General features: G+C 38.9%; 1 protein-coding gene across 4 annotated transcripts in view; it reads left to right on the forward strand.

The window, feature by feature from the left end:
- Nucleotides 1-556: 556 nt before the first annotated feature.
- Nucleotides 557-21,762, forward strand: part of Rbbp6 (RB binding protein 6, ubiquitin ligase) — a 33,692-nt gene continuing 12,486 nt past the window's right edge. For 2 of the 4 annotated variants that reach the window (XM_026778195.1, XM_013355303.2), the window contains exons 1-9: nucleotides 557-1,789; nucleotides 7,100-7,199; nucleotides 10,537-10,573; nucleotides 15,154-15,198; nucleotides 17,194-17,282; nucleotides 17,399-17,495; nucleotides 17,844-17,983; nucleotides 19,782-19,895; nucleotides 20,700-20,872. In XM_026778195.1, coding sequence (XP_026633996.1) covers nucleotides 1,624-1,789; nucleotides 7,100-7,199; nucleotides 10,537-10,573; nucleotides 15,154-15,198; nucleotides 17,194-17,282; nucleotides 17,399-17,495; nucleotides 17,844-17,983; nucleotides 19,782-19,895; nucleotides 20,700-20,872 — 961 coding nt within the window. In that variant the 5' untranslated portion in view covers nucleotides 557-1,623. The remainder of the gene's footprint in view (nucleotides 1,790-7,099; nucleotides 7,200-10,536; nucleotides 10,574-15,153; nucleotides 15,199-17,193; nucleotides 17,283-17,398; nucleotides 17,496-17,843; nucleotides 17,984-19,781; nucleotides 19,896-20,699; nucleotides 20,873-21,762) is intronic. The other 2 variants (XM_005371512.2, XM_005371513.2) reach the window with 1 other exon arrangement.

A 21,762-nucleotide genomic window follows, 5' to 3' on the forward strand; every position in this document is an offset into this window, starting at 1 on the left:
TATGGAAATATATTCATGGGTTTAATCCACCGCGACCCAGCAAATCCTCTATTCTTTTACAGCCTCTTTGAAGAGAGGGGTTACATCAGAGCCCCGGGGCTAAATTCAGACCCAGACAACTCCGTCACCGAGGTGCCTAACACACGGTAAGAGCCGGACACGTCTCTTAGGATGCTGGTGGTAGGGAGGGAATGATGGCTTAGGCTCTCCCCAGCCGCGTTTGAGGAGTTCAGGACGTGCAGTCTGTTGGGAGGGGAGTTGGCTAGCGCACGTACAGCAGCCATCACGGTCGGTCAGGGGCTCACCCCTCGGCACAGCCCGCAGCAGTTAGAGCGGCGGCGGCGTGCGCGCCCCTTCCAGGCCCGCCCAGTAGGACAGTCCGCCTCCCCCTCCCTCCCGACACAAATAGTTCCTCCCGTTCTCCGCGCTGCTTCTGGTTCCACGCTCCGAGTCACAAAGCGCGAGGTCACGTGGGCGGGCCGGTGCGCTTTGTGACGCCACGGCCCCGCCCCCGGCCCGCCTATCGGCGCACGCCCAAGCTCCGCCTCGCGTGCGCCGCCCGTGCTGTCCCTGCTTAAGAGACCCCGGAGTGGGGGCGCTCGCCCGAAGCCAGGCCGCGGCCGCCATAGTTCCTGGCGCGGAGGTGTCGCCGGCGCTGGGTGCTGGCCCGAGAGCGGCCTGGGGGGCAGAATAAAAAAAAGAAAGGAGGCAATCCAGCGAAGCCCTAGCCGCCGCCCGACCGTTTCCGGGCTTCCCGACGCGGTCGTGGGCTCAGAGGCGACAGAAGCGGGAGCAGCGCGAGGAGCGGCAAGAGGAAGAGTCGGGCAGCCTCGGCAGAGTCCCCGGGGCCAACGAAGCCGCCGGCCGGGGCCCGGGGTGGTGAGGAAGGGCCTCGCGGCCTAGCTGGGCCCCGCAGCGGCTTTGTGTCAGGCGGCGGCGCGGCGGCGGGGGGGAGGCGGAGCCGAACCGGGCGGCCGCTGGAAGGCCTCTCCTCCGCCGATCGCGCGATCTCGGCCTAGGCCGCGGGCCGCTCGTGGCCTCCGGGGAGCAGGCGCCAGGGTGTGTGTGCGGTGGGGGCCTGGGCCTGGGGACGCCGACGCCGGTCGTCCGGAAGCCGGGAGGAGGCGAGAGACCGCTCGTGGACTCCGGGCCTAGGCCCTCTACCCGCAACCTTCTCCCGGGGCCTGGGTCACCCCCATCCACGGAGAGAGACCAGCCGGGAGGTGCGGCCGCTATGGACCCCTGACCCCGCGGGGTCATTCGGACTCTTAACGTGTGGACTGACCGCTACTGACTGCACCGCCTGCCCTGTCTCTTGCCGGCCCTTAGCATGAGCGAGGGGGACCCAGACGGGTGACATTGTGCCGGTTGGCGGATCCTCGATTGCCCCTTTTCCCGTCCTGCACCTCCCACATGAAGCGATTCTGAGTACGGGGGGGTTCCGGATTATTGTTCTCACGAACCCCCGCTTGTGGTTGGGGGGTATTTAATTTGAGGCCTTAGGGTCCTTCGTTGTCTTTTGAGTGTTTTGTGTGTGTATATATTTTGCTCTTAAGTTTATAAATATACGTATATTGAGAGTGTCCACGTCTCCTCGCTGAACCTTAGGAATCCTTTGCCACAATGTCCTGTGTGCACTATAAATTTTCCTCTAAACTCAACTACGACACCGTCACCTTTGATGGGCTCCATATCTCCCTCTGCGACTTAAAGAAGCAGATTATGGGGAGAGAAAAGCTGAAAGCTGCCGATAGCGATCTTCAGATCACCAACGCGCAGACGAAGGAAGGTAAGAGGCACATGGCCCGCAGGTATTTATTGGGTCAAGGTGGGCATTATAAGTTGCTGGTTAGAGGCCTTACCTCCATTCCTATTCGTTGTAATACACAGAGTTTCATTGATAGCCGAGGATTGCAGCACCCGACCTTGGAGTTTAACTGGCCTGTTTGCCTTTCGAATGCTGGGGTCATCTCCAGTAGGCTAATCCAAAAACGTGTTAATCTGGTTCTTCTCAAATGTGTCTCCCCCTTTTTTTTAATTTATTGAATTTTAACACGGGAGGGATTGAAAAGAGAAAGGATTGTCATCCAAGTCTGTTGGGTTTTTGTCTCGTGGCGTTCCCTAACTTATTTTTTCCCATCAGGAGAGGAGTGCTCAAAAGGTTTCCCATTATTTGTTAAAGCAGCAAATAAAGCAGATAGATCTTGTTTGCTAACCTAGCATCGATTTGAAGTTAACAGAAAATTGCATGTTCCCCTTTTATTTTCCGGGTTGCTTGTGGAAAGGGGGTATTTTGAGGATTTAATCAGTGTTTTGGAATATAAAATGTCCAATCTGACCACTGTGGTGTAATTCCAGAATTATTGATACTTAGTCAAAGGTGAATTGTGTAGCCCAGGCTAGCCTCCAGCCCCAAGTGTGGGGAATGCAGATGTTAGACCACACCCAGCAGCAGACAACCCTTAGTTGAAGACGACATTAACCTAGCAGTTCTGGAAGTCTTCAAAGTGCAAGGCCCTGGGTTGCTACATATATATAACTAGGTTTCTGAAAAGTAGTTCAGTGCTACTGTGTGCGAATACAAGGAAGCCACTAGTTAGAACCCTTGAGTTCATTTTAAAAGCCATATTAGGACTTGTTTTTATTTTATTTCTTTTTGAGCCTGGTTTTTCTGTGTAACAGCCCTGGTCTGTTTACCTGGAACTGACTGTTTACCAAGCAGGCCTCAACTCAGATCTGCCTTACTCTGCCTCCCTATTGCTGAGATCAAAGGTGTGGGCCACCTTGAAGTCAGATCTTTTTGCTTCTGCCTCCCTAGTGCTGGAATTAAAGGGATATACACCACCTCCTGCAAAAACAATAATATTGGGACTTGAACGATGGATGTATCTTTTCTGACTTGAACTTGTTTTTTTTTTCCTCAGAATAGTAATGCTGATGGGTGGGTTTTAGTAGATCAGACTTCTGATATTTACTAATAGGATGGGGGAGGGAAGTATTCTAAATGGGGTTGTTTTGTTTGTGACATCATCTTACTATGTAGCCCTTATTGGCCTGGACTTTGCTACATAGATCAGGCTAGCCCCTGATTTACAGAGATCAACTTGCCTTTGCCTCTGCCTTGAATGCTGGAATCAAAGGCAAGCTTCACCAAGCTAAATTTGATAGAGGGTGTGGCATGGGTTTTTTAGTTGTAGTTTTGGGGTATGGTCTTATCTCATTAGCCTGTAGTTTGGTAGGTAGGACAAATCTTGAAGACCAGTTTTTCATTTGTAATGCAGACATATGCATAATTATAATGCAAAAATATTGTCTACTTAAAGTAAATACCCTTTCAGTAATTGTATTTTTCTGTAATTTCTCTCTGTTTTGGAAGAGGAAAGGTTGTTGATGGTAATAAACAGCTAAGTAAGCCACCCAAAACAGCTCTTCGTGTTGAAGTCTACTTTACAAAACACATGGCCTCTTTTTTTACTACATTGCTATAGAAATACATCTTTATGAGTGAGAGGAAAGATGAAATTAGGGAATATTAGCCACTTACAATTATACTGGTTTTATTTTTATTACAATATTGTATGGTTAAATTATTTGAAACTAGGCTTGCTACCACCCAACAGTTAAAAGTTGCCTTTAGACTGGAGTAAGTTGCAACTAAAAATTCTTGTTCACAAATTGCCATTTTTGTGACTTTGTATTTTTTTTCTAGTTTAGGACCAGTAATACAACACCTGAAATGCAGGGAAGTTCTTTGCCCACAGCATGTTTTCTTCTTAGCTGGAAAAAGTTTAATGTTGATGTTAGGTTGATAAAGAAAAAGTTGTGGGAGCTTTCTTTGCTTTATACACTCAGATTAGGGGCGATTATTGATAGTGGTACGGAAACTTAAGGGCTCAGCCGTCAAGAGTGCTTAGGACTCTTGTCCTTGCAGAGGACCCCACTTTGTTCCCAGAGCCCACATATGCCCTCATGGGAACTCAAAATTCAGAACTTGAGTTCTGAGATCTACAGCCTCTGGCTCCACAGGCACCAAGCATGCTCATCCAGACAGGGACCCAGTTTTACAAGACAGTTGAATGAGAATTCTACTTGGTTTAGAACCGTCCAGTAAATTAAAGTTTACAACAAAATAAGTGTTTACGATACTTAGTTTCTTAGAGTGTCTAGATTCTAGACCCTAGAAGAAAAGTGTATTTTTTAGTAAATTTAAATTACTGATCTTCAGTGTTTCTGTAAAACATTCCTTTAGTTCTAAAAAATCTGTCAGTTAACTTGGACCATAAACCTTTGGTAAAATTAAAATGTTTGTCAAACTTCTGTTTTGAAATTAATTCTGCTTGTTTTTAGATTGTTATTTTACAATGAATTCCAAATGATCTTTAGAGAAAACTTTTGTTTTTGTAGGTTGTTTTTTATACTGATCCTCCCATTCACCTAGTAACCTTCATACTGGATCAACTTGGTTGATTTGGAAGATGAGTATGGGTTTCTTTTTTTATTTGTTTTGTTTCTTGGTTTTTTGAGACAGGGATTCTCTGTAGCTTTGGAGACTGTCCTGGAACTCGCTCTGTGGACTGGGCTGGCCTCGAACCACTGCCCAGCTGTTTGTTTTTTATCTTTATTCTGGCTATCCATTCTTGATACTCATCTTGTTTTTCATTCTATCCATAACTTTTCTTTTTTTAGATAAAATTTACACTGCTAAATTACTCTCTGAGAGCTGAGGCAAGTGCTCTGCCACTGAGCTAAATCTCCATCCTCTGAGCCTTTTAAATCTAAAGAAACTACTTGTTAGGGATTTGTGTGTCAGACTCTCTTGGGCTTAGGAAACTGACATAAACACAAATTCTTTTTTTTTTTTTTTTTTTTTTTTTTTTTTTTTTTCGAGACAGGGTTTCTCTGTGGTTTTGGAGCCTGTCCTGGAACTAGCTCTTGTAGACCAGGCTGGTCTTGAACTCACACAGATCCTCCTGCCTCTGCCTCCCAAGTGCTGGGATTAAAGGCGTGCGCCACCACCGCCCGGCTAAACACAAATTCTTTAACTGTACAGCTAGAACCCTGTATTTGAGGGTGTTGGAGCACCTGACTTTAGTAGTATAATACAGCATGTGTTGATCAAATTAGGTTGTCTTTGTTTATTTAACCAGATCTTGTTGTAAGTGACAATCCTGCCTCAACCTCTTGAGTGCTGGAATTGTAGGCTTGTCACTACCCCACCTTATTAAGTTGTTTTTGAAAGGTTTTGTGAGTACATTTAAAAGAGTCAAACCTTTGACACTTAAGTTTGGGTTCTAGAATTGGTTTGTTTGTTTTGAGACAAGGTGTCTCTGTGTAGCTTTTGTGCCTGTCCTGGAACTGGCTCTTGTAGATCAGGCTGGCCTTGAACTCAGAGATCCACCTGCCTAGGTAATCCCGCACGCTAGGATTACAAGGTGTGCACCACCACTGCCCGGCTTGGATTCTAGAATTGTTAAACTTATTAAAAATCTCCCAATTTCCTGCTTCTGATTTTTCTTACTCATGTTGCTTGTAATTGGGACTGTTGAAGATAATGGTAGGCTTTCATGCCTACGTTTAGGAAATTGCATCATTCTTGATTGGATGCCTGTGAGACATAGTCAACAACTAAAACTAAAGAACTCTTGGTTGGACAATTTGCTGTAGAAAAGGAATACTAAATGCTTGATGACCAAAAATAAAGTGGATACACATTAAAAGCATGAAATAAGGCTAGCCACTTTGTGTTAGGTATGTTAAGTGAGGCAGGTAGCATTGAGGGTGAACCCTGGCCCAGCAGTGATGGCTCACACTTTTAATCCTGGTACTCAGGAGGCAGAGACAGGGAATCTGTGAGTTCGATGCCAGCCTGATTACAAAGCAATTTTCAGGATAGGTAAGACTGTTTGACCTAGAAACCCTGTCTCAAAAACCAAAAAAAAAAAAAAGAAGAAGAAAAGTGAGCCCTGGTCTTCTTCTTCTGTGAGATTGATGGAGAGTTTTGCATCTATAAGGTTGTGTGTTGTTTTTTCCCTGATAATTTTACTTATTCCTTCCTTAACAATTTTTAGTACACTTAAGGCCTACTTAATTTCATTCTTACAGAACTATTGTAATTGTAGAGTAGAAAAATGTTACTCATTCCTCCTCAAACTTCTTAAAAAGTGACATCCATTTGCTAAAACTAGGAGCCTAGGAATTCATGCCTGGTTCTTCTTTCTCCATTTTTACAAAATTTAGTCCATGAGCAGGCCTCCATATCATTTTGACCATCTAATGCTGGCTATCACCAGAGTCTGAAGCAGCCTTCTTTATGACTCACCCTGTTTCTGTTCAGTTCATCTCCCTTGCTGATTCCAGAGCAAGTCTTTTTATGACATAAATTGTCATCACCTCACATAAAATGCATTAGTAAATTTTTTTTGTTGTACATAGAAACAAAGTATAAATCAGCATTTGGCTTATGTTTTCCCACCTTATTTTATGTAAGTCTGTAATTTTCTTCAGCGCTACAGTCATCTTTGTGTTCATCCTGAGTAAATACTATATTCATTTAGGTTTTTTTGGTCTGGCTGGCTGGCTTTTCATTTACAAATACAGTTCTTCCAAGAGGCTTTGTTTAAAACAATATTCTCTCCAAAATAATGCTCATTCTCCATTCTTTTATTTTAAAAAACAACATAATTTCATGTATAACCTGTGTTTTCTAGCAATATGCTGCATAAGAACATGGATCATAATACGTAGCTCATGCTTAGGGACTAGGAAGGTACACTCATTTTAGATAACCCCATTGTTTCCTTTTCAAGCATTTCTTGGTTAAATGAGCTGGGAGGCAGCATAGTCTTATGAAACTATGAGTTTCAGAAAGTAGAGGAGATCCTGGAGCCAAGAACATAGCTAACTATATTATATCCTTTGAAGGAACCAACAGAGGACCGGGATATTTCTTCTTACAATACTAGTAACCTAAATGCAAAGGACATGAATTTTGGTATTCTTGTACTGTAAGCTCACTTCCCATAAAGCTGATTTTTGAAGTTTTCTCATTCCTGAATACTTAGTCAAATCCCTAAACAGAAATTTGACTCTTTGTTTACAGAATACACTGATGATAATGCGCTAATTCCTAAAAATTCATCTGTAATTGTCAGAAGGATTCCTATTGGAGGTGTTAAGTCCACAAGCAAGACATATGTTATGTGAGTATTTATAAAAGCTTATGCATTTACCGAAGTAGACTTTTTAAAAAAGGTTTCAAAATATTTATCTAACACTAAAATTTTATCGTGCTAATTATGAAAACTAATAGGAGTTTTTTAGTTACCTTTTTTTTTTAATTTCCCCCCTGGCAGCATCATGAATATTAAGTATTGCCAACATAAGCTTTTTATCAGTACGAGTCTTTAGTTCAATGGCCATTATGAATCAGGCTCATTTGATTTCATCTCATTTTGGATAAATTGTCTGTTTTGATTTCTCTACAGTAGGGTTATGAGTGTAACTGGCACAGTTGTCAGAACTTTTATCCAACTATTCTGTGTTGTGATATTTCATTTGTATTTTAATAAATAAAGCTTGCCTAAAGATCAAAGAAGCAAAACAGACAGCCACTAGCTCTTATCTCTACCTGAGTCTGAAATAGAGATCCTGCCTCCAGAAATCCTTAGAATGAGACTGTCTGGGAGCTGTCTCCTCCCGTCTTAACTTCCTCTCTAGTGCTGGGATTTTGAAGGTGTGCACCACTACACCCAGTGTGCCTACACTAGTGTGCCTAATGGGATAATGGTGTGTGTTACCACTGCCTCGTCTGTAAGGCTGACCAGTGCGGCTATTTTACTCTCTGATTTCAAGCAAGCTTTATTATTTTAGGATCGATACAGAGTATTTTCTCTGTATTTGTCAAATGCAAATGGACTAGATCTTATTGATGTATTTATTGCCTGTATCAAGCAAGCTTTATTATTTTAGGATAGGTACAGAGTATTTTCTCTGTATTTGTGAAATGCAAATGGACTAGACTTTATTGATGTATTTATTGCCTGTATTGTATATAGTCATTGTATTTATTGTATATAGTTTTTCTTAAATTAGTTACAGCCTTTTATTTTAGACGAAAAGGGGAAGTCTGATATTTCATTTGTATTTTAATAAATAAAGCTTGTCTGAAGATCAGAGAGTAAAAAACCACACTGGTCAGCCTTAAAGACCCAGGCGATGGTGATACACACACACCTTTATTCCCAGTAGCCACACTAGTCACCATAGAAACAAGGCGGTAGTGGTGCATGCCTTTAATCCCAGCCCTTGAGAGAAATATAAGACTAGGTGGTGGGCAGCTCTCACACAGTCTCATTCTGAGATTCCTGGAGGCAGGAACACCATTTCGGACTGAGGTAGAGGTAAGAGCCAGTAGCTGGCTGTTTTGCTTTTCTGACCTTCAGGTTGAACCCCAATATCTTGTCTCTGGATTTTTTTTTCATCATGCTACGCTGTGTCTGCAGTAAGTGTAGAGCAGTAGCGTCATAATTGCTTATATATCACATTTTCTTAAATCTGGAGATGATTTAAGGTATAGAATATTGCACAGTTTATATAAAAGTGCATGCTGTTTTCTGTAAATGATTTGAGCATCTTTTTGGTATCCACAGTGGGTGGGAGTGCAAATCCTATATCCAGTACCCTATAAATACCTGGTGATAACTCTCTCCAGCTTGTAGAGTGTATTAGGAATTAAATAGTTCTTAGCATAGGATGAATATCTGTTATTAAAATTATGGCAATCTTTGAGAATAGTTTAGAACCTCTGTTTATTAAAAAGAGACAAAACTATATTCCTAACAATTTTTCTTTAGTATTTATGCAATGCTGAGGATTAAAACTAGTCCTTTGCTCATGTTAGGCAAACACTCTACCACTGATCTCCATCTGTAGACCTCTTCCTTATTTTAGTATTTCAAGACAGAATTCTATTAAGTTTGGGCTGGTGGTGGAACCTACTCCATAGACCCAGTGGCCTTGAACTTGATACCCTGCTGCCTCAGCCTCCTGAGAGTTGAAATTACAGGTCTTCACTGGGCATGGTTATCTGAGAAGTTTTATATTGACAGCAGAAGTGTAGAATTATTTTTTGTTTTAGCATGAAATTACATTACTGTTTGCTTTTTAAAGACTTGTATAAAGTAGGGTGTGGTGGCACATGCCTTAATCCCAGCGCTCAGGAAGCAAAAGTGAGTGGATCTACATGGGCTAATCTGGTATATACCAGGGCTTTATAATAGAGACTGTCTCAGAAAAACACACACAAAGTAATAAATGAAACAAATATTAGATATTTCATCTCTAGATTTTTTTTTTGATATTCAGAAACTCTTGAAAAGGATATTTGCGGTTCATGGACATGTTAATTTTGCTTCATACAAAATTGCTTATTATATGTAAGATTTCTGTTTATGTTTGCCTCAAAGTGCTTCTCAGTTTGAGCAATTACTAGAAAGTTCAAGTTATATTGTAAGTAGTTCAGAAATTACATGAATTTAAAAATTCCTTTTAAGTGCTGTCTAGTATTTTCTCTACAGTAAATTTTAGATATTAAAAAGCCTATTCTTAGCACTTCAGTTCTGGTCCCCCTTCAGTCTATCAAGACGAGAGAAATTTTGGGCTTGTTTATGTTTTAGCAACAATTTGTCCAATTATACACAAGTATAAAATGGATTTTAAAATATTTCATATTATGTTGTATCTTCTAGAGACCTTAAATTTTGTTCAGTAAATTGGTTATTGTTTTGATTTGTTTGGAATTTGAAACAAGCTGTCTATACAGCCCTGACTGTCCTGAAATTCACTATGTCCAGGCTGGCCTGGAATTCACAGAGATCTGCTTGCCTCTACCTCCTGAGTGCTGGAATTAAAGGCTTGTGCCACCATTGCTTGGCTTTAAAATATTTTTAAATTATAATCATCGGCCTGTTTTATCTGGATTTGAAAGCTAGTTCTTGAGCACAGCAGATAGAGTAGTCCGTCAAAAATGTTACTGGTGCTGTTCTGCTTAAGAAATTGGATATGTAGAAATTTATATCTAGATTTACCAAAAAAGGAGGAAATACTTACTCAGTTCATTATAAGTAAACCACAGAGTTTATAAATGCAGTACCTTTTCAGAAATGATATGTCTCTATTTTAGAATGCCTCAATGTGGAATTGTTTTAGAAACTAGGAATGTATCTTAAACTATTTAGTAATGACAAAGTTATCAGTTATTTGCTCATTGTATTAAGAAATTGATTATATTAAAGCTTTGTATCAAAAGAAAATTGTATTCTTAAAGACCTAAAATTAGAGATATGTATTAATATTGTTAGTTATACATGGTGATCCAGACGTATTATTCTAGCACATGGGGAGAAAGATCAAGAGGATTGGCCTTGACTGTATAGTGAGTTCAAGGCTGGTCTAGGCTAAATGCGTCTAAAAAAATATACACGTACGTGAAATTCATAAATAGCTAATGTTAGTTTCTGTTTCTATTTTATTTTTTAGAAGTCGAACTGAACCAGTGATGGGAACTACAAAAGCAGTATGTAAAAACACAATCACCCTTTTTCTACACAATTGTTTTTACCTTTATAATGTTTTCAGTGAAGTAAATCATTTAGAATACCCAACTGACCATAGCACACACTGTAAATAAATTGTATTTTGATGACAGTTCAGTTGAATATGGATATATGTGGCATAATTTGTAGTTACTCTGTAGAAATGGCTAATTGGTGCCCTTTTAAACTGTTTCATATTAAATATGATAGCATTCTCCCTGTATGACACTGTGGTGTACAGTAATGTATGATTCTTTTTAGATGGTGTAGGTTTAACACTGAAGAACATGACAACATGTTCTACATCTGTCTGTCTATTAGTTAGTATTTTGTATGTATGTACAGGCTGTTTTGTGCTTTTTGTTTCTTGCAATAAAAAAAATTGTTTGGAGTGTATATTTTGCCATTTTCACGTTGTTTCACTTAGTTTACTAGGGCTTTTTTCCTGCCTGATTGATGGCTTTCAAAAATGGATTAGCAACATTCAGAACTTATATTATTGATTGGTCCTTTCTCCAAGTTCAAACACATTCAGAAAAGAGCTTTTGAGAAGCTTTGGATGCAGCTTTATTAGTCAGTGTTGCTTTATTTGGCACCTGTGAGCTCCTGTCCTTTGTGTACTTTTGTACCATACAGTACAGACTGAAATTTAATCTCCACCACCCAGAGTGCAGAAACATGCCAATGATTTTAATGGTTTTATACAGTTCATAACAAGCTAGTTTATTCTAATTGGAATGTTTCCCTCTCATAAAATGCTAAACTGCTGCATTAGTTACATAGTATCAGAAGCTGTATCTTATCAAAAGCAAATCCCGGTAACTGGGATAACATCTTTTTATGACTACAGTGTAACCTGTAGTGTGACACTCTTTTGGCTTTGAGCTTATAAATAAAAGTATCACTTGTAAATTGTGGGACGATGCCTCAGAACACAGGCTATCTTAACTGGGTTCTGTAACTTGATGGTTCTCTAAACATTTTACTGCTCAGGCTGAAAACTTGTACACAAAAACACAGTATTTGAAATTTTCATTTAGAAATCAGGGGTATTGCTTGCTGTTTCATTTTATTCTTTTTTAAATACTGCCGATATTTGTGTATGAGGCATTTCACTAACCTTGGATCATTGGATCTTAAACATGATAAGTAGAATATATCAACTTTGAACTTGTTCTCTAAAGTGTATGGCCTTTAGTTCCTGTCTAAATACAGTGATTCAAAGATAAAAAGTCAGTGTTTGGGGGATTTTTTCCCCACATTTGGATATATGGGTTGCTTTTTGGGTGTGGGGGAGGGTGTTTGTTTTTGGGTCTTATTTTTTTGTTTTTGGGTTTTTGTTTTTTAAAGCATAATGCTGTAAAACTGTCCAAGTTTCTGTTTTGCTGGTGATTGGTTTAAAACTGATTTTTATGTATCCAAATGCTAGCACAAATTAGAAAAACTGTCCTGGTGACTGTAGTAGTAAATGTAACACATTTGTACAAACTATTTTTATATAGTATTTAAAATTAATTCAGATGAAGTTTTATTTCTTGAAGACAATAATTTCCTTTTTGTTTATTAGCATGTGTATAAACACAAATCACATGTTCATAAATAAAGTTAACATTCTTTTAGCCTTGTGTGTTCCCTGGCATGTCTGTATTACATTTATAAGAAATTTATTGTAAGCTTATTCAGATTTCTCTTCGTTTTAGTGCTTTAAACAGTTTTAATTTTTAGGTAGAATTAAGTGAGATGGAGACATAACATAATCTGTTGTCTCTATCTTTTATTTGCTTGGATGGTTTGTTGACATTTAGGATCACAGAAACATTTTCACTGACTAATTAGTATTCATAACTTATGAATGGATGGTTTGGCTATACACATTAACAAGCAAAATAGAGACCCTGGGCAAAATTTTAAAATTCTGATTATGTAAACTATGTCTATATACATTTTGGTTTTGTATTTTGAGATGGGGATCTCATAGCTCAGACTACCTCTCTATAGGAGACTGCCCCTGAATGCTTATGTTTTGCCTCACCTCCCATGTGCTGGATTGCCGTCTTAGACCGTCTTGTGCAGCTTGGTTTTTGGAAATTTTTTTGTTTTTTGCTTTTTGTTTTTGAAGACATCAAGGTCCTGCTGTTTAACAACTCCAGCTGGTCTGGTACTTGCTCTTTTTTAGCCAAGGCCACCTTTGAACTCATGGCGGTCCTCCGGCCTCAGCCTCTCAAGTGCTGGTAAACAAGTGTGGACCACCATATACCAGTGCATTTTTGGTAATTTAAGCCAAGTCTGATCAAAGATGACTTTTATTCCCCTAAGCTTTTAGTCATCCTTCCATGTTGGACTGTTACTGCAAAGCTAGATGCTCTTGCTAACATTGGGATTACATTGTACGGTTCTTTTAGTTTCATTCAAATGTAATTGGCCTAAAAAGATTTCAGGTGCTTGCAGAAGAAAATAAGAGAGGAGGGTTAATCTTAGTGATATCTGTAGTACACATCATTTTTAAATGTGGCAGGTTTTGCAGTATTTTACTGAGAAGTTACTTTTTATGATGGTTTTGGAAATATAGATTCCTAATCGTTTTTTAGCCATTCTTTCTTGATATTTTTTACTTGTCTTTTAATACCTGCTGTATGTAAAATTGGATACTTTTCTAAATTTTTGGTAAATTTGACCTCTTAGATTGTAAAGTCTTTAGATACTATAGAGATTATTTGGTGGGGAAAACCGTAATTACAATGTAATTTGTGGGAAACCACTTTAAACTCAAGTCCATGATAAAAGAAGTGGAGGAAAGCAAACAAAGTGACAGTGTTAGTTACAAGGTGGATTTGATTGGGTTAGTCAAACTGTTTAGTCAGACCTTTGTCCCTATGTTACAGTAATTCCTGGTGATTTAAAATGTAGCTCTTTTAAAAATAAACCTGAATGGGTTAGACTTCCTTCTGAATAAGAATATTTATATTTTTTCCTAATTTCTTTTTTCTGCTTCTTTCGATTAGTCCTTAAAAAATTCTTAAGAGCTAAGCAGGAGAGGTCTGTCTTACACGTTAGTGGTTACACATTAGAAATGTGGGCTTAGCACACGCTGAACTCTGCTGTCCTTATGTGTGGAACAAATAATCATTCGTCTACCTACACATTCCTGTAATTGTACCCATCAGACTAAACCTAAGGTATTTGTAAGGTTTATTTTTATGAAACAGTCTTGCTACAGAGGTCATGCTGACCTCAAACCCACTGTCTAGCCCAGCTCTCAAACCTGTGGTTCTCCTGCTTCAGCATCATATGCAGGTACCACCATGGCTAGTAAGATGTGTCTTAAATTTAGCAAATGTAATTCTTGTATTTATTGAATTTTTTTATAGTGGATATGATATTGGCAACTTCATTTGAAACTTGTTACATTTCACTTTTTGTTTGCAAAAGTTTTAGAAGGATATTTGAAAATATTTTCTTTGCCAGATATCCTACTTGAAGGCCTTCTGTTCCAAAGAATTCTGACCAGTATGATACAAAACACTGTAATGATGAATAGGGATCTAAGGAGCTTTAGAGAAAGCTTGTTGAGAAGCTGGTTACTAAAAATGCCTTTGTATATTGCAGATAAGCATCTTTTTAAAAACTAAATCATTTAATGGGATCAAGTGAAAAAACTTAAAAAAAGGTTAACATTATATAATATGGTTTTTTTTTTGTTTTTTTTTTGTTTTTTTCGAGACAGGGTTTCTCTGTGGCTTTGGAGCCTGTCCTGGAACTAGCTCTGTAGACCAGTATATAATACGTTTTTAAAAGCTCTATTTGTCCTTAATCTATCCTCGCCCTGTTTGGTTAAATTGACTTTTCTCCAAATATTAAGATCCATCACTGTGTTTGACAGCTCTTTGACTCTTTCCCAGGTTACCTTTTCTGATTTTTTTTCTTTTTTCTTTTTTTTTTTTTTTGCTTTCCCTTTTTTTTTAATTTATTTTTTTATTTTTGGTTTTGGGGTGACATTGCTTAGCCTTGATAAGGAAACCTGTGGCTTCTTGACAAGTGGAGCTATATTCTTTGGATGGGAAAATAGACTGAGAAGTTGATATTCAAAAAGGAAAACACTAGGAATTGCCTGGGAGCTGTTAAGTTTATTTACAGCAATTATCTGAGGCCTAAAGAGCTGCTTGTTTTTACAGTGTTGTTTAATGGCATTAGGAGAAATTGTTTTTTAATTCTCACTTCCAGTGTGCATTGTTGTGAGCATTATCATATTTAGAGACCATTGAGAAACATGGGACTCACAATGTAGTACTAAGTCACTGCTCTTCAGTAGAGGAATTTTCTACCCTCTCATTTTTCACTGCAGGAAGGCCTCCCATACATCATGTAGCCTTTATAACTGGGTATGAAGTATACACAAAAGATAAAATAGCTTGAGCATATTTTCAGGCTTCAAACAAAATATTACTTTAGAAAAGTAAGAAAATGCCCAATATTTAACATTAAGTGACTTTAGGGGCTAAATAATCACTTTCAGATGTTTTCAGTGTGGAACTTGAATGTGTGTTTAATTTTTTGTGAACAGATTGATGACTCTTCTGCATCTATTTCTCTGGCCCAGCTTACAAAGGTATATATATATATATATTCTTGACAATATAAGTCTAACATTTTTAAAATGTGACACAGTACTGTTTTAAGGTGGGTGGGGGAGGATATGTTTTGTGAATGCATCGTACATACAGTGACTTCCCTGTAAAGAGTAGTTGCCGTTCTGAGAAGATAGGGGAGTAACTTGGTCAGCGCCCCTGCATAATGTTCGTCTTCAAGACTGAAGAAACACAGGAAGCTACACTTAACTGTTTTTCCCCCTTACACAATTCTGTTTAATTAGACACTGGGAACTAACACAATTCTGGAGGAATTCCCTGGTTTTGGCTGTGAATTATGTGGACTTCTTTAAAATAGCCAAAACAGAAGATTTCCTTTACATGGACGATTATGTGGTTAATTTTTGAAATTTTGAATTGATCCCACCAAGGTCAATATTTTAAATGTGATACAGTTGTTTCCTTATGCTTTAGACTTGTAGTCTGTCTGAATCAGAAAAATTTTAAACAACCTAATTTGTTTGAACACAGACTACGTGAATTGTGTTAAGTGTATACTTATAAAGCTGTTTGCAGGAATATGAGTGTGTATGTTTTTGGCAGAGGGCCAAATTGTTACCTTGAATTTACTGTGTATACCATGTTGTTTGACAAGGTTGCTTGCTTTTATTCTCAAAAATGTGTATCTTCTGTTTGGGAAAGCACTAGTGATGGATTTTTTTTTCTTTTTTTACACAGTATTTTAGATTGTAGATTGTGTTTTTAGAACAGAGCAGGCTGGCTTCAGGGCTCAGAAGAAAGCTGTCCAGCTTCCCAAAAGTCTTTCGCTACTATCAGAAATGTAAAGTCTAATTTAACAGCCAATAGAAATGAAAATGAGAAGGCTTATCCGTAGTGCTGTCCCTATTTTGTCCGTGGCTTTGTTGTAGGTGTGTCCATTTCCTAGATGTATCATAAAAAGATGGCCTGTTAACAAATTAGTTGCTACTTAAGCTCTAGTCTTAGGAAAAACACTAAAATTAATGATCCTGGACAAAGTGGATGAACCATCCTATTTTATAATTTTCTAATGCAAAGTGGTTTAGCATAGAGTTCATATCTTTGGCAGCTTATAGTATATACTGTTTATTCTTATGTACTGTAAGGACCAAATTTGAGTTCTGGTCTGTTTCTACCATTGTTACTTGCTGGGAAGATTTGGGAAGTTTTGGAAGTCTGGGGATTTTTTTTTTAATCTATTTGTAAAATATAATATTTGGGTTCAAACAAGTTAGTTCTTAAACATCTGTAATCAGTTTTCTGTAAATGTTACTGTTCCAAGCTCTGTTAATGTTAAGCATTTTTTGTATATAAAATTACAATAAAGTGTTAAAACTGGTTGCTTGTTTTGTGGATGAATGTAAAAATGAAACTCAGTGAGTGACCGATGTGCGTGGTATTAGAGGTGCAAGGTCCAGGTTATTAGAAAATCACTCCCTTAGACCCTGTTTATATCTAGACTGTTAGGTTATTAAGTTCATAAAATTTATCTGGGGTTTAAATTTTAAAAGCATACCTTTGAACTAACTGAAAACTGACACCACTAGGCAAACAGCGTTCTGACTTGTGTGTAGTAATGCTATCATTTACCCGACCCCTGCCTTCCAAGTTCTAAATGTAAACAGTAATCTCAGTGCTGGGACACTTGGAATTTTTTTAAAGGTTTGACAAAATCAGTGTTTCTCTTTTAATTTAGTATCACCTGGCCTTTAAGTTCCTTGAACAATCATGCATGTAGATCCTAATGTAAGGTACAGACAAGGTCTAAGGTCTGAGTGCTCCCAGAAGGACTTCCTCAGCCTCCCAAGCTCTCCTAGACATAGAGTACTGTAAGAATTCCCAGTGCTTCTCCATTTATATGTATACTAAAGCACAGCTCATTTAGATGTTGCTCTGTGTAGGATGAGTGTGTTGTCTTTGTTGTGTGGTCTTAATGTGTTTCTAATGTGTGTGTCAAATAATTACCTGTTAAACAGACTGCCAATCTGGCTGAAGCCAATGCTTCTGAGGAAGATAAAATTAAAGCAATGATGTCGCAGTCTGGCCATGAATACGACCCAATCAAGTAAGTTCATAAGTATTTTTATGCTAATACAAATTTTGGGGTGTGTTTGCCCCCACAATTAGAAACATTGTTTTTCTTAAGTTTCTGTTTACATATTGATTCTTTTTCCTTTTCAGTTACATGAAGAAACCTCTAGGCCCACCACCTCCATCTTATACCTGTTTCCGTTGTGGTAAACCTGGTCATTATATTAAGAATTGCCCAACAAACGGGGTAAGTTCATGTAGAAACTGATACATCTAGTTTTTCTTCAAATTATTTCTTAGTCATATTTGCCATGGTAAAATCTCCATTAAAATGGCAGATGAGCACAGCTTTTGGGGTGTAGGTTGCCAGGCCCCAAGTCTTGGCTGTCTTGTTGAATAGAGCATGTTGCTTGTTTCTAAGTCTGGTTTTCTCTGAAGTGGTAATTAGTCCATAGTTCACATAGCTGATTCTGGGAGTTAAATGAGTTCCTGGGGGAAAGTATCACAAGCAGTCAGTAGTCAGTGATGAGTGTTGCAGGAGGTGTGCAGGCATTACTAAAGAAGGCTGTTCTGTTTTTCTCTCCCTTCCAACCAGGATAAGAACTTTGAGTCTGGCCCTAGAATCAAAAAGAGCACTGGAATTCCTCGAAGTTTTATGATGGAAGTGAAAGACCCTAATATGAAAGGTGCAATGCTTACAAACACCGGGAAATACGCAATCCCAACTATAGATGCGTGAGTATGCAGGTCAGGCTGACCTGGGGACCAGGCAGTCCCAGGGTGTAGGGTTTCAGTCTTGGGCTTGTAACTTGGCTACTTGTGTTCCTTGGGAATTTTCCATTCCAGAATTGTTCATTTCCACATGTTACATTTCTGTGTGAATTCTGAGAGGCTGCAGTCTGCTCCATTTTTGCAAATTTAAATGAATTTGGGGATTTTTGTCATTAGTGAGTGCCACTTCCCTTGTGTCTTCTAATTCTTTCTTTCTGTCATTCCTTTCTTCCTCATTCACATACATGTTCCCACATTATCTTATATATGCTATTTCCATTTCCTAAGTGAATAAAACATGTAACCATTTTGAGAAACATATGTTTAAGAATACAAGTGCAGCAATATAACAAGGCAAATTTAAATGCCAGGCATAAATGAAATACTGAGGATTTTGGGGTAGGTTTAGATACATTACATTATCTTTGGTCTAAAGTAGAGCTTATTTTACAAACCACTATTAGTTCAGTTCTGCCCGGCCAGCCCTGTAAAATGTCATAGTGGGTTGGGGTGGGGTGGTTGGGTTTTTTTTTAATTTATTTATTATGTATACAGTATTCTCAGTATTCTGTCTGAAGGTATGCCTTCAGGCCAGAAAAGGGCACCAGATCTCATTGCAGATGGTTGTGAGCCACCATGTAGTTGCTGGCAATTGAACTCAGGACCTTTGGAAGAGCAGGCAGTGCTCTTAACCACTGAGCCATCTCTCCAGCCCCTGGGGTTTTGTTTTGTTGTTGTTGTTGTTGTTGTTGTTGTTTGTTTGTTTTTTATTTTATTTTATTTTATTTATTTTTTTCGAGGCAAGGTTTTTCTGTAGCTTTGGAGCCTGTCCTGGAACTAGCTCTTGTAGACCAGGCTGGCCTCGAACTCAGAGTCTGCCTGCCTCTGCCTCTGCCTCAAATGCTGGGATGAAAGGCTGGCACCACCAACACCCAGTGGTACTTATTTATCTCCTACAGTAGAAACATGCATAAGTATGTTGTAAGTGTTCCTCTAGGCTAGGATTCCTGGTTCTCTGCCCTGAATCTCTAGTTTTTATTTAGAAACTGGTAAGATTCTGATTATGTATTTTAAAGCTAGCTTTCCAAAAGATTGCCAAGTTGAGATCTAGAACATTCTTTGACCAAAACCAGTTTTCGAGGCCAGTTGTCCACTTTCTCAGGGGCAGATGAGTTCCCCAGCTTCCTGCACGAATGTTGAAGAAGCATGTAGGATTAGTATTGAAAGGATGTAGTTAGGGATGTACACTTTGGTATGTGGTTGGTTAGCAGAGAACTGATGCTCCCTCCACCCCAGCCCTGCTCACATGCTCTGCTTCACCCCTCTGCTTCCATCAGCCACCATCCTGCGTTTTTCTGGTTCATCGTATGCTGTAGCTAATCCAGAGACATTTCATAAATGCTATGGAACAATTATAAATTGGAATTGATTGTTTGCAGTCAATTTAAGAGCAGACTGCTTCATCTATATTACGTAAAAGTTCTTAGTGAGTAGAAATTTGTGTCGATAAAGTTAACATCACCTGTGAGCCCTGACTAATAATTCATTGCTTTTGAGTCCTGGGGGAGAAAAGCTCATTTGTGTCAGATGCACAGCCCATACTGGGGAGAGATGGGAGCCCTAATATTTTAAAGAAAACATTCACCCTCTCCACTAACACCACTGATAAGCAACTCAGACTCTTCTTCTGTTTCTTTTTCTATCCTGTTCTCTTCCCCTCCCCGTTTTTTGTTTTTTCCCTTTTTTCTTTTCTCTTGGGCAGTGGGAGACTCCTCTTTCACAAATTGGGAACAATGGGGCATAAGCAAATTGATACTTATTTGTGGAATCGTGGTGATGTCTATGGAGCAGCTGCAACACAAATAACACACCTAAGGTACCCTTCTCCATCCAGCTGAGACTATTTCATTTCAGCATTGATGAGCACATCCTGTTCCTAAATGAAACAGACTTTCTCTTAAGAATTCCTGTGGTTTACAGCTTTGTCTGAGCATAGGGAAGGTGGGGGCTTATGGAACAGTAGAGTCAAATCTGAGAATGACTTTTGTATGTTTTTAGATGTATTTAGCGCTTAGCATTCCTGAAAAATTCATTTCGACAAAAAAATTGTATAATGATACGTTCTCTCATATTTGTTTGACGCATTCTAATCATTAAGTCATGTTTAATTGACAAGTAAATTAATCTTTAAAGTAGTTACAGGCAGGTCATTGGTTACCTATTCTGATGATCTTGGTTATAGATAAGTTCCCATCAGTGTCTGCATGGGTGTGACAGAATGCTGGAGTGTGGGAGACACTTTTGTGTTTTTTTTTTTTTAAAGAAACATCTAGTTAAAGAAAAATTGTGATTAAGTTCAAATTCTGTCTATCTGACTCTTACATAGGACATTCTGGCATCTTAACATGTTGTTTTACCTCTGGCCTTTAGTTCCTAGAGTTAAGGATTCTGAGATCCTTTGCTTTTAAAGTGTTTCTTTACTTTTGTTTACTTATTGTAGTTCTGATTTATGTCTGTGGAGGATAGGTATAACTGCCTCGGTACATTGAAAGACATGTTTGTCTAAACTCAGTGTATTGTCCTGAAGTTCATGTTCTGTTATGATATAGTATGCTGAGCATAGAGCATTTGACTACTCTGCCTTTTGGCAGTCCTAAAATGTGGAAACTATCTTTTACAGAGAGGCCTATGCAATCGGGAAGAAAGAGAAGCCACCCTTTTTACCAGAGGAACCATCATCATCTTCAGAAGAAGACGATCCTATTCCAGATGAGCTCTTGTGCCTCATCTGCAAGGACATTATGACTGACGCCGTTGTCATTCCCTGCTGTGGAAACAGTTACTGTGATGAATGTAAGAGTCTGGGAGACTTTTAGAGATGTCAGAATGTATTTGCTTGGTCAATTGTGAGGTGGTAGTTGTTTGGGTGGATAGTTGGTTGTTTTTAAAAATGGTCTATCGGGCCTTTGTTCATTTACTTATTTATTTTTTGATCTTAAGCTGGGTCTGAATTTAATATCCTCCCTGACCTTCTATCATTACTTTTTTTTAAACAAGACTCTTGGGTTTTACGTATGCATGTAAGATTGCTTTCATGTATGTGTGTGTGCTTGGTGACCTTGGAGGTCAGAAGAGTGTATTGAATACCCTGGAACTGGAGTTAGAGGCAACCTTGAGCTGCTGTGTAGGTACTGGAAACAACCCTAGTCCTCTGTAAAAGTAAGTGCTCTTAACCACTAAGCCATCTCTCTAGCACCATTTAGTTTTACTTTGTTTTGTTTTTTAATGCCCAGTTCTTGTTAAGCCATTTCAAAGACTCTAAAAGCATGTAAAATGTTTATTACTCTTTTCTAGACTTAGTTTTATTTGTTTGTACAATATTTTCATTACTAGCTAAATAAGGATTGGTATTTGATAATGCATTTTCTGTCTCTAAACATTTGTTTGCAGTCTGGGCATGATGGCACATGCTTTTAACTCAAGCACTTGGGAGATAGAGGCAGATGAATAACTGAGTTCAGGCTAGCCTGGATTACACAGTGAGACCTTGTCTCAAAAAGACATATTTGGGACTGGAGAGATGGGTGTTAAAAGCACTGCCTAATGTTCCAGTGGACCCTGGCTTCAGGTTCCGGCACCCATGTGGCAGTTCACAATCATCTGTAACTCTAGTTTATAGGATCAGACCCCGCTCTCTGGCTTCCACTAAGTTGCTGTTTGTTTGTTTGTTGTATTTGAGACAA

The sequence above is a fragment of the Microtus ochrogaster genome, unplaced genomic scaffold, assembly GCF_000317375.1.
Source record: "Microtus ochrogaster isolate Prairie Vole_2 unplaced genomic scaffold, MicOch1.0 UNK111, whole genome shotgun sequence".
Taxonomy (NCBI): domain Eukaryota; kingdom Metazoa; phylum Chordata; class Mammalia; order Rodentia; family Cricetidae; genus Microtus; species Microtus ochrogaster.